The following is an 18,842-nucleotide window of genomic DNA, read 5'->3' as shown; positions in this document are numbered from 1 at the left end:
AAGGCTTTTGGGAGGAAAGTTCAGAGGGAAGTGAAATCGGCAATTGCAGTTAGAAGAATACCTTTCGTGCCAGTTCTTTTTCTTGTCTCACTTAGAACTCTAAGATTAAAGATATAAAGAGTATACAGAGAGAGATATACACAGACCCACATACACATACAAGTTTGATAGGCAGTTTCTTTATGGCTACTCTCCGATTCCAGCTTTCGCTACCAGGCATGTAAATAGTGCAAAAAGGGAAAGAGAAGAAAAACATAGCTTCTTTTCTAGAATTGGGTCCTGGCTGAATCCAGACAGCTGCTGAAGAAGGCGCAGCATGAGAAGAGATACATGGAGAGGTAGGAAGCATTTTCTTAATTTTGAAGGGGGGTGGAATAGCCTCTTTTAGCTGCAGAAGGTTGTAAGCTTTTTCCTTTTGAAAAACTATTTTTAGGAAATGCTTGCTTGAATTTTCCCATTAAAAAGCACCAGCGTAAGCTGTACACCAAAGAGATCGTCATGTGAAAAAACAGCCTCAAACAAACAAACAAACCCACCCCAATGGACAAAATTTAAAAGACAGAGTTAAAGATTAGCCATAGAATGATAAATGCATTTAAAAAAAAATTCTACCAAGGTATAGAAATGTGGCAATGGTGCAGTCCTCTATATACCTATCCAGAAGGAAGCCCAATTGAGTTCAGTGGGACTTGCCCCTAAGCTAAGTGTGTATACATGAATACAGCCTAAGAAAGAACTGGGAGACATTAAGGTGAGGCTAGCCTAGTCTTTGCCAGCCTGGTGCCTTCAAGATATTTTGGAATATGACTCCTTCCAGCCTCACAGCCACCTTTCAGTTCTTGGGTTGCTTTTTGTTTCTTACCCGGATGTCGGCTTCTCCTGCACTGGTCAGGTTTTGACATTGTAAGTTATAACCTCCTTCCCAAGTGGCAAGAATTAGCTGGAGAAGAAGAAAACAGATTCTGTTACTCCGAATAGAATTTCCCATTGTTAATAATTATTAATCACTGCAAGCATGTGGGGTTTTGAAGGGTAAACAGCTTTCAGCTTTACGCATGGTAACAAATTTAAACCCCTGTTCTCATAAATAAAGATGTGCAAAATTATAAGTATGGGAGGGGAATTTAAAATCATGAAAGAACAACAACAAAAATCACCAGGAACAAAATGGCAGGTATCTTCAAAAATTTCAAACGTAGTCTCACTACTAAACTAACACCCTAAATAAATATCTACTTTGTGTCTGAGTCAGACTAAGTCAGTCTTAGATCCCAAGGAAATCAATGAGATGACTTCTTCATTACTGAAGTCCCATTGGTTAATTAAAGGTAACTAAGTCTGAATTTTCAGTTTGGGGGGGGTAATCACCACTATGAGCTCTGCTCAGATCTAATCCAACCTTCGACCTACAAGCAATGTTTCAAACTATTCGTATTAAGCATTTCACCCATCACTCAAAATAATGGTGCTGATCTAGAGATTCCTGCATGTAACAGCAGACTGAATGTGTCTACCTGCATTCAGGAATCATCCCAGTCTCCAGGGGCAGCCTTTGGTACTATGGTGCCCTGAGCTAGGCCAAAATTTGGTGCCCCCCCTCCAGGCCTTCTGCTGTTTGGACTTTGGGAAGGAGGTGTGAGGGCTCGGGCAGGGTCCTAGAGCCCTCCCTGCTCCTTCCCAAAGCTAGAAAAAAGCTTAGTAGGTTTTGGGGAGGAGGAAGAACTATAGGACCCTGTCACAGCTTTCATGTCAGGGCCCAATGTGGGGAAAACTGCCTCTGCACTCTTGATTCCCCCCCTTACATGAAGAACTACTTTGCATGTGTTAACCTGATCCCTAAGGAAGTATGTTTACATGTGCAGTATGCAGGATTAGAAAAAGCAATATTGCTTTGTAAGTTCAGCTTTGTAAGCTCAGAAGAAAATGGGCATTCCTCTAAAAGACAAGCAATAATTATTAAAGGAGCTGAAGAAGGTATGAAAGACAGGCATGAACCCCTTCCTCCTTGGTGGAATCGTAGTAGTTCTTTACAAACATGTTGCAGGGTTCTTTTTTTTTTTTTAAGACAGCTTGCATAACCATTGACTCTCCCTATATTTCTGTGACAGAGCCATTGTTGCCCACAGTGTTGCCACTCATTTCCTTTGCCTGCCCAGAAAAACTGGAAAAAAACATGCTTACAATTCAAAGAGCGGGACTAGATTGGAGCAGAAGTGGTGGAAATGTTGAATGCACGTTTAATGCAAAATACCCCCCTGCAAATCAGTTTCAATGGGAATGAGGCACAAAATGGTGAATGCCTGCAGCGTAAGAAGCTCTCTGTCACCTCACATTTAACTGTCTAGAAAAAAGAAAAGGGAAATATGTGTCTCCAGCCACTACACGACTTCTGAAACTTCTTCATTGGCATTTTATAACATTATGGATGAAATTCTAAATACTGGCCTCTGAAGTAGGGGGTGAGGAACCTTTTTCCAGACTGAAGGGACTCAGCTATGCAGCTGCAAATAAATGTTTTAGGTGTGTTGTAAGGTGCATTATACAAATGTGACACTAGCTGGTGATGGCGAGATACGGCAAATTCAATATATTTTTCAAAACGGTTTTTAAAAAAAAGCATTTTCACAGCTTTTTTTATATGTGTCTAGATTCCACTTGGGTCACATTCCTTTCTGGGCAACCTTTGGGGACGGTGGGGGGCAGGGGTGCCAACTTGAATAAAACAGGGGGGCAGGTAAGCCCCAACCCACATAATCAATCACAAGATGCAGCGCACACACAGCAATCATAGCTGTCAACCTTCCCTTTTTTTGCGGGAAATTCCCTTATTCAGCGCCGTTTCCCACTGCTTCCCATTGCCATCCCGGATTGTTAGACATCCCGTAGACTGTCCCCGGGACAGGTGAGGCTGCTGATCCCTTATTTTCAAATCTGAAAGTTGACAGCTATGACACCAATTGAATGGCAATTTCCATCAGCTTTGGCAGGGCCTGGCCCTCTCAAATATTTTACGGGGGGCAGGAAAGGGACCAAGGCCCCTAGGAGTTGTCACCCGGGACGGGGCATATGCTAGTGGAAGGTGGGGTCAAAGTGAAAAGAAAGCGGAGCAACAGATGTAAATTTTACCTTGGCATAGCAGGCTCACCTATGCACACACTGAGACACCCCTCTCTAGCTTCCATCCAGGCAAGGAAGAAGCATTAGCTAGATAGACTCAAATGACTGAATTCAGTCCCACCAGGGGCTGAGGTTTCCTCATACCTGTTCTAAAGATTGGTTTTATTCTGCTGCTGCAGTACCCCTGCTGCCATTACTGCTAAGAAAGCCAACAGAGCCCTTTTAACCATAGCATCCTTCTTTTAAGGATGCATGTATGTATAGATGCCTTACTGGCAGCAATCCTGCACATACTTACCTGGGAGTAAGCCCCATTGGAAAGAATGGGACTTCCCATGTATAGGTGTGCATGTATAGGTGTGCGCTGCCAAACCATGCTTTACTAAAGCAAGGTACTGTATTCCTTTTTTTAAGGCCTGCAGGGCTCTTGAAAGCCAGGTTCTTGATGCTAATTGCAAAGCTCAATGCCAGTTACTAATTGCCAAGGGCTTGCAACTCATTTCCAACTCTCATCACTTTCCACAACAGTGCAATTGGTGAACTCCAGTTGGTAATAGCATGACAAACATAACTGAGCACTGCACTTACTCTGCTGCCAGAGCTGAAACTGATATTGCCCATTAGTAATTCCTTACGCTGGCTATTTGCCTGAGCAGCTTTTCACTTGTCCTCTCTTTGGAAGCAGAAGACAGATATCCTTACTCAAAGGCACACTACGTGCTAACACATTTGAGAAACTTTCACTTAATAAAACAAAGCGGCGACCTTCAACAACTCTATCTCTTTTGCCCTTCATCATCACCTTGTATTGCTGTAGGCATTATTTTATTTTATTTTTTAAATCTAACATTTAGTTTATTCTAAATACTGCCTGCTCAGAGCATAGTGGGAGGGTGAATAGGTTGTCCCCCCCCCCCCAGTGTCTGGGAAAACCCCAAGACTTCTGTTTCAAGAGTTGAAAGGCAAACAACCCTGTTTTCTTTACAAAAGTAACTCACTGATGTTCCAACTTAGAAGATGACAAGTCAAAAGGATCCACTCAGCACTGCAGATGTGGAAACACTGAAATCGAGCTGAGGGTGGACTGGACTGCAGCAATTTTTTTAGGAATTATACCTTTACTCTGCCAATCCAGGGAGTTAATGAAATCGGTCATTATCAAACACAGTCCCTTTAACTCTGAAATGTCACATGTCTGCAGTCAGAATAATCCGGAGAGCAGTGGCTTGCACCTAGCTGAGTGCAGGAGAGGCAGATGGGAAGAGTAACGTGACCACTGCATACCGACAAATATATTTGATGGAAACTGAAGGAGCATAGATTTCTTATTCATTAGAGCAGCCTGCATATCATTTCACTCGCTTGCAGGGTGGTGTGAGGTCACGAAGGCAGGCAAGAAGGCTGGGGACTTTGTCTTCAAAACAGAGCTAGGAGGTCCCATTTAAGGGCCTGATAAAGCTACAATCCTACTAATTCTACAAAGAAACACCTGCTCTCTCCCCATTTGTTACATTCCACCAGTTTCCTCTATGCTAGGGATGCGTCTTCTGTGGCTGTAAGGAAGCCTTTGCCAACTTGATGGCTGATACTCTCCAGAGGTTTTGGATTGGGGGTTGAAAGAAGTGTAGTCCAAAACACCTGGTCGGTGCCCAGCTGGCAAAGGCTGCAGTATGGAATGTACTGCATCAGAATTTATTTGAGAGGGTTAAATAGACAAGCAAGTCTTCACTTCTGAATTGTCTGAGTGTTACCCCTTTTTATTAGGGCAAATTGCTTTTGCATACCACAAAGAGGTGCAAGCTACTTATTCCCCACTAAAACCAGAGACACTAACGAAGTAGGGCAGGCCACCTGCAAAATTCACCATAGGAACTATTGCAAACATAACCACAGCCCTAGAACACTGCACAAGTTATGTCTTTTGCAAGCGGTTGGAGAGAGTGTGACTCTGAGTCAGTAATATTTATTTCCCATCATCTAACGCAAGGCTGCATACCTGCGCTGATTCAGCATGCAGTTTATTAAGAATCTGCCAAACTTCAAGCTATACTGGTTGGCTAATTCAGAGAGTGAAAGGAAACTAAAGCTCCCTGTTCCCCCAGAAGTGCATCGAACTTGCCACTGTGCATTCCGAAGCTGGACAGGATACAAATGCTTACAGATTAGAGGCTACCTTCTGCCCTTACCTGTGTGGCTGGTTCTCTTGCCTCATTCTCTGCTTGCCTTCCCATCAGTCTTTCTTTCCACTCTTTCCCTGCATCCTAATTTCAACCATCCCAGTCTAAATTTCTTAGTTGTGACCGTGTGGGTGATCTTGTGATCCTGCCAGGTACCCAGAATACCTATACAGTGGTACCTCGGGTTACATACGCTTCAGGTTACATACGCTTCAGGTTACAGACTCCGCTAACCCAGAAATAGTACCTCTGGTTAAGAACTTTGCTTCAGGATGAGAACAGAAATCATGCTCCGGCAGCATGGCAGCAGCAGGAAGCCCCATTAGCTAAAGTGGTGCTTCAGGTTAAGAACAGTTTCAGGTTAAGAACGGACCTCCGGAATGAATTAAGTACTTAACCCGAGGTACCACTGTAGCCCAGTGCTGCAGGAGCAAGTGATATCTGAATGACAGCTTTAGACCTTAGTTTTTAAATCACCAGAAAAGTACATTCATGGCTGCATCTTAAGTGTCCAGTCTTAAACATTTGTCTGTTTCTAAAAAGCTATCTTAACACCCCTTCAATGGTAGAACAGCGTTTTGTTTTGTGACAACATCCCTTCATAAGTTGTAGCACACAATCCATAATAAATGATTATTATTATTTCCTGAAGGCAGCTCTGTATAGGGAAGCTTTTTAAATGTTTAATGTTTTATTACGTTTTTATGTATGTTGGAAGCCACCCAGAGTGGCTGTGGAAACCCAGTCAGATGGGCAGGGTACAAATAATAATAATTTTTATAAGCATATTTGTAGCATGTTATCTCAGCTATCATGATGTATAGTTATGTTTTGTCATTAGTTCCTGAATAATGAAATACTGCAAAATTCTGCACAACAGCAAAACATCCTGATATTTAATTTTAGGGGACAAATTACCTCCACTCGTATAACCTAATGAACAAATCTCCATTGTAATATGAGTAAATGGCCTCTGTTTGACAATTCAAGTATAAATAGACTCTGCTCACAATGGCAGCTTTGTTCTAAGCATAATTATCCTGCCTGTTTGAATATATGTGGGAATATGGGAAAGAAAACACCCTTAATTTGAAGTCACTTCCGAATATTGACATGGGGAAGTGAAACTATGCTGAAGATGGCAGTATATATACTTTTACTGGGTGGCTTGAAAGAAGACCTGGCAAAGTTATCTGAAGGAGAAGTTCAAGCAAAGTGAACAGGCCCAAAATAGCCACTGCAACCCGGCAAGAACTCCATGACAACAGTCCAAGCATACAACTCAAGTACCGCATATGAATACAAACACCCTCATGTGCAACTGCTTCACAGCTCTCTGAATTTGATGGGAGTGTGTCTGCATATGTAAATGAAGCTCCACATGCAACCACACTGGAGGCCATTGAAATAAAAAATAAGGTCTTATATAATAAATGTTCATAAATGTACCAAGCAAACACGTACATAAATATATAAACCACATGTCTGAAGCAGCACAGGAAAACAGCCCTGAAACCATTTTGACTCCCAAACTGACCAAATGTTTTCTCTGCAAGGTTGAAGGAAAATGGAAAAGCCTCCCCATTGTCTTTTCCTTCACAAATCCTGTCTTACGGGTATGTCTGTGTATGAATAGGATGAGCCTGTGACCTGGCTCAGGAACGAAGTATTTGTCATTACAAAAGACTGGCCAGGCTCCCCAGGGTATCCAATCAAGTGACCATTAACAGGTCTGCTAGACAGGAGATAAACAACGCACTCAGATTTCTGTTGTAGACTGCCCTTTCTGTGATGTAGGTATGAGGTTTCTGGGGGTGGTCTTGGACTCCAGGGCGGGCAATTTAAAATGTCTATATAAGGGCAGGCACACCTTTGCTCAGTGTCCTTCTCCTTTCCTGCGTGTGAGGGGAGCACCCTGTTGCAACAGATCAGGCTTACGAGCTGCTTTGCTTCTCAAAATTCTCTGGTTGGCCTCTGGAGAACCTACAAAGGACTCTAAGGCCTCTTGTGTTCCCCATAAGGGAATAAGGACAGATGTTGGTTTATTACACCATGCACTGCAGGTGTGATCTGAGCTGGCTGAGGACCCAAGAAAGGTTTGGTATAGGCTATTGGGGTTTCCCTGCCAGCTCTATTCCTGTTATGTACTAAGCTTGGATGCTTGTAGGAATTGCCTTAGAACCTGAGGATGAGGCAAGACTCTTCTGTTTAGCATAAGCAAAGGGTTTATTGAAACCAAAGCCTTGGGTTTTGGCTAAGAGGTGAAGTCTGCTTCTTTTCAGATGGATTAGGAGGGATCCATGGAAAGAACCAGAACAGATCCTGCAAGCAAAAGCTGGAGGTGGAGGGTGGGGAGAGAGACAAGGCCCTGCATTTCTCTTTGTTCAGGAAGTTAGAGAAAACCCAGCACTCCAGAGTTCCTGCTTCACTGAAGCCCTGCTTTCTATGTAGGTTGCCTATTTTTAGATGATCTTCGAAGAGCCACTGTTTAATCCGTGGTTTTAGATGGGCTGCTGAGATATAATGCAGCCCGTACTTAAAGACTGCAGCTAGCGTGCCCCAGAGACCAGCGGTGTAGCGTGGGTTGTCAGCACCCGGGGCAAGGCAAGGAATTTGTGCCCCCTAACCCGGGGCAAGGCAAGTAATTTGCGCCCCCTAACCCCTAACCTGCCACCGCTGCCAGCTTCTTCTTGCTGCTGCCTGGGCTGGTCTGGTGTGGTTCTCTCCCGCGCTCAGCGCTGCGATGGGCAGCTGCTGCACTGTCCCTCCCCCAGATAGTTCCTCGCTCTCTCTCCGCACCGCACGCCTGGCACCCACCCCCTCCACAGTGGGCGGTGACCCAGTGGCTCAGGTCGGATTCGCACAGCCAGCACTGCAGTGAGAGAGAGTGAGTGAGCCAGGTAGGGGCAGAGAGCTGCGAGTGCGAGCGCCCCCCCCCCAGATGTTGCGCCCGGTGCGGCCGGCCCCCCCTGCACCCCCCACGCTACGCCACTGCCAGAGACCTCAAATACTTGAACACAGCGGAAGTTACTGTATATGCTACAGTAAATATCCAAAATAGGGTTGATGCTCCAATACTGACAATGTGGTGACTGTCAAACATGGGCAAACAGTCCCACGCCAAGAAGTGAGGGGGGCGCCTGAAAAAACCAAATGGAGCTACACAATAAACATGTAGTCGCTCACATTCACTGGCCTGCCTTTATATGTTCAGAAGCTGCCTGAAGGATTTGCAACATCTTGGCATCCAGTGGCACACCTGAGTCAGAGGTATTTGTCTCTGGCAACCTGAATAATGGGATTTCTGGAAAGGAGACTCCTGATCCTCCTCATGCGGTCATGGGTTTTCATATGAGAACTGCCACTTCCCACATGTTCTGAAGGCAACCATCACAGTTTAACTGGACTAGTGGTTGACCTGTTAAAAACACTACCACCAGCACAGATGTTCAGCGCAGTCCTAACCCTGACTACTCAAATGTAAGCCTTATTGAATTCATTGTGTCTTACTCCACCAGTAAATGGGGTTCAGACTGCAGCCTTAGCTAAACAGGAAGATATTATTACTCTGGCCATGTGTTACCTAATATACGGTAATGACTCTCAGCCTGGGGAGAGGTTCTAGATTCCACCCCCCACCCTGCCTGCCAGAGTCAAATTTAAATGCTTGGAATGCAGGGAGGAAGAAAGCATTGTGTGGGTTTGTTTTTGCTTTTGTTTTGCAGTGTGGAGAAAAAAAGTTATGCATGGCCCCTCTGCTCAAAATGAGCTTCTCCCAGTGCAGAAAAGTGTCCACTGGGGCTTGTTTTGTACATAATTTGTGTATAATGTGTGCCCTTCGGCGATAGTGCTTCAGATCCTCCCTCTTTTCCTCTCTTTTGTAAAACAAATGACTAAAAAATGGTAATGTTAGGCACCTCTTATGTTCATGCTTCTTCAAAATATAGTCCATTACAGACTCATTTCTAGAAGTCACCAGAATGTCACCTAGTCCAGTCCTTGCACATATGTTTCAATAAAGCTTCTATAAGATCACTGAGATCACAGAAGATCAACTATGGAAGCAGGAGCAATAGATGCACCCTGAATGTAGAGCAAGGAATGATTCAAACTGTGCATGTCTGGATGGCTCAGGCAGGTGAGCCATGTGATACTGGTGAAAATAAAGAGCAAAATATAGAAAGTAAAACACTAGGATTCTCAGAAAATATGACCTGTGGAAAGCAATTTTATCAAACTGCCCAATCTGTTCAACTCGGAGACCAACAACAAAACTGGGCCAACGCTGAAAAGACTCACCTCTATAAGCATGTAAAACGAAAGCATGGTGACTCCAAGGTTATATACAATGAGAAGACCCCTGAGTGACAGAGCAGGCCTGTTCTTCATAAATGTGGTACCCAGCCATATGAAGAGAAGATACGCAACAGTGAGGGAAAAAGTGGGCAAGTAAGAATCCAGCATGAGCCATCCTCTGACCCTGGGATCTGAAGAAACAAAGCAAAGCAAAAAGCCTCATATAAATGCACATATAAATATTTCTTATTCAATACAGTCATTCAATGGGCGACCAACACCTTTTCAGTCTCCCAGTAATACCCACCCTCCAGTCTTTACAACCTTCTCCTAGGATGCTCTTATAATGTGGGGTTTTTAGTTTGTTCTTGCTCTTGTTTTTATTATGTCCCCTGCCCCTAGTACTTTTATGTTGTGAACCGTCCTGACATCTATGGATGAAGGGTGGTACATACAATTTTTAATAAATAACAGCTGATTATTCAGTTAAATTTAATGGGTGAGAACTGAAATAGCACAAGCAAGTGTCTTTTTGTGCAACAGGGCTTCTCTCGCTTCTCAACCCCCTACAGAACCCATGTGCCCCCAAAATCTGCTCCAGAGGGCTGAAGGACTATCCAGAGCAGAGTTTGGGGGCACAAAAGGGAGTTGGAGGGGGGGAAAGAGAGAATGCACAAGCAGATTTCTGCTGTGGAGGTGGGCAGACATCACTGGATGTCATCCAATATATTTGCACATTACCGAAACCCCAATAAACGATCAGATTGTATAATGCTTAGAATATAAGCCTTTGATTTTTTTTAATCATTATTACCATTTGTTAGAAGAAGTCACCTTCTACAATGTCTTTTTTCACACAGCAGTACACTGTCCAGAACCAGAATAGCTTAAGAACCATAAGAGGCATTCATCGTTCCTGGATGCAAACATAAGTATGTCCTAAACTGGCAGTTATGCCTTCCAGTAGGCAGGTTAAGGCCTAATGAAGTGCTGTCAATTTCAGTCAAACTATTCACAGGTGAATGGTAAGACCCACCTTATTTTTATGCCCATAGTTTTACATTGTTTTTAATGTTGTCTTTTAATGCTGTGACCCACCCTTGGAACTTAGGGTGAAGGGCGGGAAATAAATAAATAAAAATAATTGAAAGGTTATTGGTACAACAAAAGATAACAAACCAATAAGCTTCACAAATCAAAGCAAGAGTTAACACCTGTGTATGATGATTCAGTTAGAACAGGCATGGCCAAACTTGGCCCTCCAGATGTTTTGGGACTACAATTCCCACCACCCCTGACCACTGGTCCTGTTAGCCAGGGATGATGGGAGTTGTAGTCCCAAAACATCTGGAAGGCCACGTTTGGCCATGCCTAAGTTAGAAGTTACTCTAAGAGAACAAGAAGGAAGCTTAGAACCAGAAAAATAAGATCATACCTTATTTGACCATAGCAAGTGGGGCTCTGCTTAATAATTATTATTACAGAGTCACCTGGCCAGTATCTGATCCCCATTATTTATTGTCCCCAAACCACAAATATTGTCGATTGCACACACCCTGGGTAGCTGTGGCAAAGCATCAGTTCATTTCTATTCTAAGCTTGGACTTTCACACCTGAATCTTTATGCGTTTCCTTGTAAAGCTATAAGTCCTTACATTATCAACTAAATGCCTTTGGCGCTTTCTTAAGGTAGCTGACCTGAAGCTTTTGCACAAGTGAAGCTGTCGATGACTAGGGATTTATTTTTTTTAAAGGTGACTCATCCCTTCCCGCTATCCATGCTGCATTTTCCTTTTGTTTATCGGGCCTTGATGAATGCCAAGCATAACTACCTCAAAGTCTCCCGATATGGGTGACTATTTGTGCAAAGCCAACAAACTATACTAGCAATCAACTTGGATAATACCGTCCTTGCTGTGGCTGTGACGTATTGACTGCAATGCTGCAACGATCACTTGTTACACTTCTGAACCTGCTAGGTAACAGCTCCAGGTAAAAGCACCCATAAGGAAGCACCCTTTTGAAACAAACAACAACAAAACATCCGCTATGATTTTTTTACACATTTGACACTAGCCTATTTAAAAGTAAGAGGAGGAAACAGAGGCAAGTGTGTTGCAAACCAAGACCCTGTACTTTAAGAAAGTGTATCAAAACAGAACCCTGTGATCTGCAGAGGTATCCCTCTCTGCACCAGATGATAAGGACAAAGAAGACCAAAGGGCTATTGCTTCCAAACCCCGCTTCTCAGGGGCATCTGAATTGCCACTATTTAAAACACAATGCTACAGTTGAAATAGACTTTTATCCTCACCCAACAAAGCATTTTGCCTATTCACGTTTCTAGCTTCACACCATATTCTGTTTAAGCTCTTTAAGTTGCCTAAAAAGCAGCAAGAACACAAATTATCTCAAAATTCAACACAGCACAATGCTCCCTCTGTGCTTACCTAGTCAATAGCTGGACTAGTCAATGGCTGGATATGAAATACGTAGTTTCCTCTTCCCACAATGAAATCCTGATGGTTCTACTAAATCCTGGCAGTTTCCCTTTTTGTTGTAGCCAACAAAGCAAATGTTTTCACAATTGTATCCTCCTATGACCAGGTAAAAGTCATTCACATCAACTTGCTTTCACTGGAAACACTGGTTTCTTCCTGTGAAGCAAGCTTCCCCTTTCATCAAATGAACAAATTGGCACAGGTAGAATTCATTAGACTTAAGTACCTTTAAGTCCCTTGGGAGCTATAACAAGTGATTTTTATTAGCCACAATGAACAATTGCTCCAGCTGCATTTCTGAACAGAAAGATTTTTTTTTAAGCACTGGCAATTTGGAGAGCAAAAAGTGTCACTATCTTCTTTAAACTAAGGGCTACCTTCCAAATCTTTAACTAAAATATTACATGAGGAAATAAGAGGGTGATATATATATATATATATATATATATATATATATATATATATTTTAAAAAGCTTATAAGCGTGTGAAGTGTCATGTAAAAGAATTCCCTGGGAGTAAATAAATGAGATATGCTGCCTGTTATACATTCCACTAGGAGTTATCAGAACCAGCTATATATTCTTTTTGAACTAAATGCATTTATCTCCCAGTTTTCTTTAATCACCATGGTACACATATTATAATGACCCTCCAGCAGAGCTGGTGCAGGTGAGGAGAGCCTGGTAGCACCATGAAAGGAACACCTACCTCTAGCTCCAAACATATAGTCCACAAACTCATTTACTTCATGGTCAAATGCCTTCAGATGTTCCTAAAAAGAAAGCAGAAGGAAACAAGGGTCAGGTTTGTTATGTCCTCATTTACAGAGATGTACAATCTCTTGGGCTTGCTGATCAGAAGGTTGGCGGTTCAAATCCCCGCGAGAGGGTGAGCTCCCGTTGCTCTGTCCCAGCTCCTGCCAACCTAGCAGTTCAAAAGCACAGCAGTGCAAGTAGATAAATAGGTACCGCTCTGGCAGGAAGGTAAATGGCGTTTCCATGCGCTGCTCTGGTTTCGGTGTTCTGTTGCGCCAGAAGCCGCTTAGTCATGTTGGCCGCATGACCCAGAAAAACTGTCTGCAGACAAACACCGGCTCCCTCGGCCAGTAAAGCAAGATGAGTGCCGCAACACCAGAATCGTTTGCGACTGGACCTACGGTCAGGGGTCCTTTACCTTTACCTTTTTACAGCCACGACAGCTAAATTGACCTCCACGTGGAGTACCAACATACATCTGGGTATCTAATACTAGCAGCAAACAACAGGGAGAGGTTGCCTTTCTGCATTTCTTCATCTGGGTGGTCATTTTTGGAAAAATAATGTTGGACAAGATGGATCCTTGGGCTGATCCAAAAGAGATCTTCTTCATAGGATCTTAATGCAAACGTAAGATTGGCGGTAAACAACAAAGAGACTTGAAGCACTTTAAAGACTAACAGATTTATTATGGCACAAACCGATCTAGAAACTTCTCCATTTTATGCATGAAGTGCTAACCTCAGTTGACAGGCATATATGGATCCACTAGTACAGAGGGGAGGAATTGTAAACAGTGAGGTTGTGGCAGTGAAATGCAAAAGGTACTATTTGTGAGAATTAAAGCTCCAAGGAAGACTCAGAGTAGAGCCACTGAAATTAATAGACGTAACTTAGTCATGTTAGTGGGTCTACTCTGAATAAGCTTAATTGCAGATAGGTAGCCGTGTTGGTCTGCCATAGTCAAAATAAAAAAAATCCTTCCAGTAGCACCTTTAAGACCAACTGAAGAAGTGTGCTTGCACATGAAAGCTCATACCAAGAACTAACTTAGTTGGTCTTAAAGGTGCTACTGGAAGGATTTTTTTTATTTAAGCTTAATTGATTACTGCTCCCCAATGAGCAATAATCCCAATGACCACAAAAGCAGTATCTGGTGATTCCACAATAACCTTATCATTCCTAAGTAAAAGCAGGAAGCAATTGTCTCTATTCAAGTCCAAATGAATAGAATCAAACTGTTATAATTCAGCTATTTCACACTTTCAGAGTCTCCCTCTGAAATTCCTTTATAGGAGAATGGCAACTTTTAGGCGAGCAGCAAAATATCCTGAGAGATTGAAATGTTCTTTTGCTAGTTGCTAGGAGTTGCCTTTTCTGAGGTCAGATGAGACTGGCAGAGATTCTTTTCTGCAAAAGAGCCTCAAAAGTATCTGCCAACACAGGCTGACACTATGGAGGGTTTGAACGGGCAAGTCACCATGTAAGCTCAGATGCAGGATCTGCTGTGGCTGGCAACTGAAAATTACAAGTTAGGAGGGGGTGGGGGGCAAATCAATAAAAGCAAACAAGTGGTTCATAACAGGAGTTGACCCAGGACATTGCACCAATGTCATGTTGATACTACAAACCAAGATAAGCCAACGAGGTGCTGCAGCGATTTGCGAAATGATTATGCAACAGCACAAAAATGAACACAGAATAGACAGAGCACGAGAGGATGGGGGCAAAGCTTGAGACGATCTCCTAATACATTATCCTACAGGCCTTTCGGCTACTACTGAAACCACCTGTATGGAGGACACAACCCTATGCACTTAATGTACTGCAGTAACATGTTATAAGTGGCAGGCTTCTTCCACAAGGGTTGTCAGCATAGTAAGCTTCTGTGCAAATTCTGCCAGCTACAGGTATCAATAGGATCAATGCATTCTTCAAACACTCTTTAGGGAAGACCATATTCTGCAGAGGATCTACTTACACAGTTTGCATTGTTTAGTGAAATCTGCATGCACAAAAGCAAAGGCAGGATAGATGCCCCAAAGATGCTGTTGAAGATACGTTCAGTTGAAAGATGGGAAAGCATTAAAGTACCTTTGAAAGGTATAGTGATTGTGGCATGGTTTGTTGCATTTGGAGACCAATGTATGTTTTCTAGTTTTCTTATTTAATTGTACTGCCATTCAGCTCATGGTTTGGCTGTTAATCATCATTACAAAGTATACATGCCATTGGTCCCAGGGCAGCCTGTATATCAGAATGCACTGTTTGTATTCTAAATAGTTAATTTGAGACTCCTTTTTAATACTATTATCTGGTTGGAAATACCAGTCCGATTCTACAAAAGTGCTACTGATTTAACAGAAAAAGAGAAATCATTTCAATCAAAACTATATTTTCACTTGCTCTATTAAGTTGATTTGGGATGCGGGTGGCACCACTGAAGCCTCTTGGGCTTGACGATCAGAAGGTTGGCAGTTCAAATCCACACAACAGGGTGAGCTCCTGTTGCTCTGTCCCAGCTCCTGCCTACCTAGCAGTTTGAAAGCACGCCCGTGCAAGTAGGTAAATAGGTACCACTGTGGCAGGAAGGTAAGCGGCATTTCTGTGCACTCTGGTTTCCGTCATGGTGTTCTGTTGTGCCAGAAGCGATTTAGTTATGCTGGCCACATGACCTGAAAAGCTGTCTGTGGACAAACGCCAGCTCCCTTGGCCTGAAAGCAAGATGAGTGCAGCAACCCCATAGTCACCTTTGACTGGACTTAACCATCCAGGGGTCCTTTACCTTTAACCTTAAGATGATTTAACCTATATCCATAAGAATATATCTTCAAATAGTTTGAGTTGAAACATTTGCCTGCAGCTGCCCTACATTACTATTAAAACATTTTAAATGTACACCTAGAAATGTAAGGTGCAAATGTGATAAATACAAATTTCCAAATATGTCTATCATACTAAAACTTATCAGGGAACTGTGTTCACAAGGCTAGCTGGTTTCAACAAAAAATAGTTTCAGATGAGGAGCTGAGTCAGGAAGCATGGAGTGTGAGAAAACAGAGAACCTCAACTTTAGCCTTCTCTTACTGCTTCTGTTTCACAGAGATCCCATTGTCCAAAGTTTTAACATGACATTTTAGAAATGTAACAATATTTTGTTCATCTCTATGTGGCTTATAACAAATGTAAAATCAAAGCACAAAAGCTTGAATTTATTATTAGGTAACATAAGTGGTATTTACACAAAATAGGAACAATATCACTATTAACATGAATTCTAATGCCAGTGGACAAATCTCTGCCCAAGGCTGAATTTTAATACATATGAGGGACATGTTGGTTTATTGGTACTGGTGGATGAAGGTTGGGAAATACAAAAGGGGAATTCGTTGGGAAGAAAAACTTCTGCATCTAAGAGGCTTTCCTGTAAAAATGCTATTTTCACTTGCTGTGCACATTAACCACATGAAATTATTTTCCATCAAGCTTTTTTTTTTTTTGTTTTTTTGGGTTTTTTTTTGGTGTGAACGAAATCTATACAACTGCTGCTTTCCCTTCAGTCCTTGTTAATGAGTGAACTTGTTGAATTTAGTGTAATTGCTGTGACTGCAATACTAAGCTACTTGGCATTGCACAGCAGAGAAGAGACTGAGATGCAAAGAAGGAAGTCCCCAGCTCATTTCTCACCTTTCCATGAACTCATTAGGTGCCCTTAGACAAGCTGCTCTCTCTGTCTCAGCCTTTCTACAATATGGGGACTACCAATTTTGATTCATTTTGTGATGTTGCTGTAAGGATTGCAGCTATCTTATGAATTATTACTTTATTTCCCATTATTTGATTACCCAGCAACACTTGATGCAGCTGATGCTGAATGTGTGAACTGACTCCATCTGAAAATGCTGCATTTAAAGTGACACAGGATCACAATAATGTTCTATATGTGGTATGGCTTCAGATCCATGATGGTCTATTCACACACACATGCAAGTTATCACTTGATGGCACAGTCATCAAATGACAGGTGTGCATGTGTGAACCAGCGTTATATGATCTGGCAGTATTCCACCATGGCAAAATCTCTCTGAAAAGTTCCCTCCTCCATCTAGACCAGCTCTCAGAGAACTGAAAACATTAATCTTAGTATAAGTAAGGTGCAGGGAGATGTGTCATACTCAGGTCATTTCCTCAATCTCAGAGATGAAGACTTACTATATGGAGTTTTTATTTTATACACATTGGAAGGAAAAGTTATGTAACAACAGAACTATTTCCCACATGACTGAGCATATAATATCTCCTGAGATATGAGGGGAGAAAAAAGAGACAGGATCACGTAAGAAGGATGTGGGTTTTTTTTAAGTTTGCTTTTCTAACTCAAAATGTGTCACATGCAATTAAGATCAAGCTATTCAGTACTTCTCACTTTGTTTGTACTCTAAAAGCTTTTCTTAAACTTTTTTTTAAAAAAGCTAACCACTTTCTGTCTAGGTTTTTACACAGTGCAGATAATTCTGTTTCTCAACTCTCCCTGAACCCAAAAGGGAACCATATTCAGTTATGCTATTTAAGTAGAATACAACAAAGTGAAGATATGATGTGTCAGAGCTCGAATAAGTAGGATGTGTGTCTTTTCTCTTGAAATACTCCCCAACTCTGCTGTCTGACTCCTTTTGTCCATCTGCTGTGCATGATGGCAAATTTACATGTTACACACAAATTGGTGTAATTAAACCCTAATGGCCATATCACTAATAGAACAGCAATGTTGGGAGATAGGACCAGCCCAAGAAATTTAGTTGTCCGAGCTGAGGAACAATATAGTGGCACCACCCCATTCCACAGAAAAATGCTGACCAGGCTGGCAGCTGAATCTGACTTCATCTATCACCCAGGGGGGCAGGGAGCAGGTTAACTTAGGGAGGGCAGGCTGTTCACAAGGAGATTTATCCTTCAATTCCTCACTGCTGTTCCCTCATTGTTTCACCTGATGCCTGCTTGCTGCCCAGGTCTAATTTTACTTTGGAGGCTTATGGAGTTTTCTAATATTTGCGTTTAATTAGAAATGTGCAGGTTGAGCCCCAGCTTAAGCAATCAAACAGAGGGCCAAATCCATTTCCCCAGACAGAGATGGCGCCCTAAATGCTGTTAGCTTACCGAGCCCCCAAACACAGCTTTTTCTAGGGTTACACTGAACACAACCTGTTTCTACACATTTACAAGAGTGTAACACTTCTTGATTTGTACAGTGGTACCTCTGGTTAAGACTTAATTCGTTCCGTAGGTCCATTCTTAACCTGAAACTGTACTTAACCTGAGGTACCCCTTTAGCTAATGGGGCTTCCCGCTGCCTCCGCCGCCACGCGATTTCTGTTCTCATCCTGAGGTAAAGTTCTTAACCCAAGGTACTACTTCTGGGTTAGCGGAGTCTGTAACCTGAAGCGTTTGTAACCCAAGGTACCACTGTACACCTGGACTATTGTGTACGGAGGCACACGGACTACACAGTTGTTGAATGTAACGTGTGAAGGCTCCTCCTGTAACTTCTTCCACACTCCAAAACTGTGGTCTGTGTTTTCCTATATACAGACATAGATGACATAATCTTTACCTAGGAGTTGGGGGAGAAAGTCAGGCCCTGTTTCAGGTATCTCCTAGCCCAGTGGTGTCAAACCTATGGCATGTGTGCCAGAAAGGGCACTCAGAGGCCTCTCTGTGGGCATGTGTGCAGGGCTGTAGCTCCTGTGCTGGGGGGGGGGAGGAGGGGGAGAAGAGGGCTTGCGTGCAAGCAGGAGGGGAGGCAGGGATCTCTCAGAAATGGAGTGGAGGCTTCGTGCTGAGAGATTCCCACCTCCACTCCTGCTTGCACCCAAGTAGGAGTGGCATCGGGCAGCTCAGCTGAGGCGCGCCTGGCTGCCTTCAGATGGTGCAGGGGCTTCCTCCACCTTCCCCAACCCCAGCAACTATTCAGCCTGGCTGCCTTCACAGGGTTGCA

General features: G+C 42.9%; 1 protein-coding gene across 1 annotated transcript in view; it reads right to left on the bottom strand.

Moving 5' to 3' along the window:
- Nucleotides 1-18,842, bottom strand: part of ELOVL2 (ELOVL fatty acid elongase 2) — a 50,951-nt gene that overhangs the window by 13,790 nt on the left and 18,319 nt on the right. The window contains exons 2-4 of the mRNA XM_081015010.1: nucleotides 12,801-12,864; nucleotides 9,594-9,781; nucleotides 863-940 (exon numbers count right to left, since the gene is read on the bottom strand). Of these exons, the coding sequence (XP_080871136.1) occupies nucleotides 863-940; nucleotides 9,594-9,781; nucleotides 12,801-12,864 (330 nt within the window). The remainder of the gene's footprint in view (nucleotides 1-862; nucleotides 941-9,593; nucleotides 9,782-12,800; nucleotides 12,865-18,842) is intronic.

Source organism: Podarcis pityusensis, assembly GCF_964106645.2.
Source record: "Podarcis pityusensis genome assembly, chromosome: 7".
NCBI lineage: Eukaryota > Metazoa > Chordata > Lepidosauria > Squamata > Lacertidae > Podarcis > Podarcis pityusensis.
This window is presented reverse-complemented; position numbering and strand designations above follow the sequence as displayed.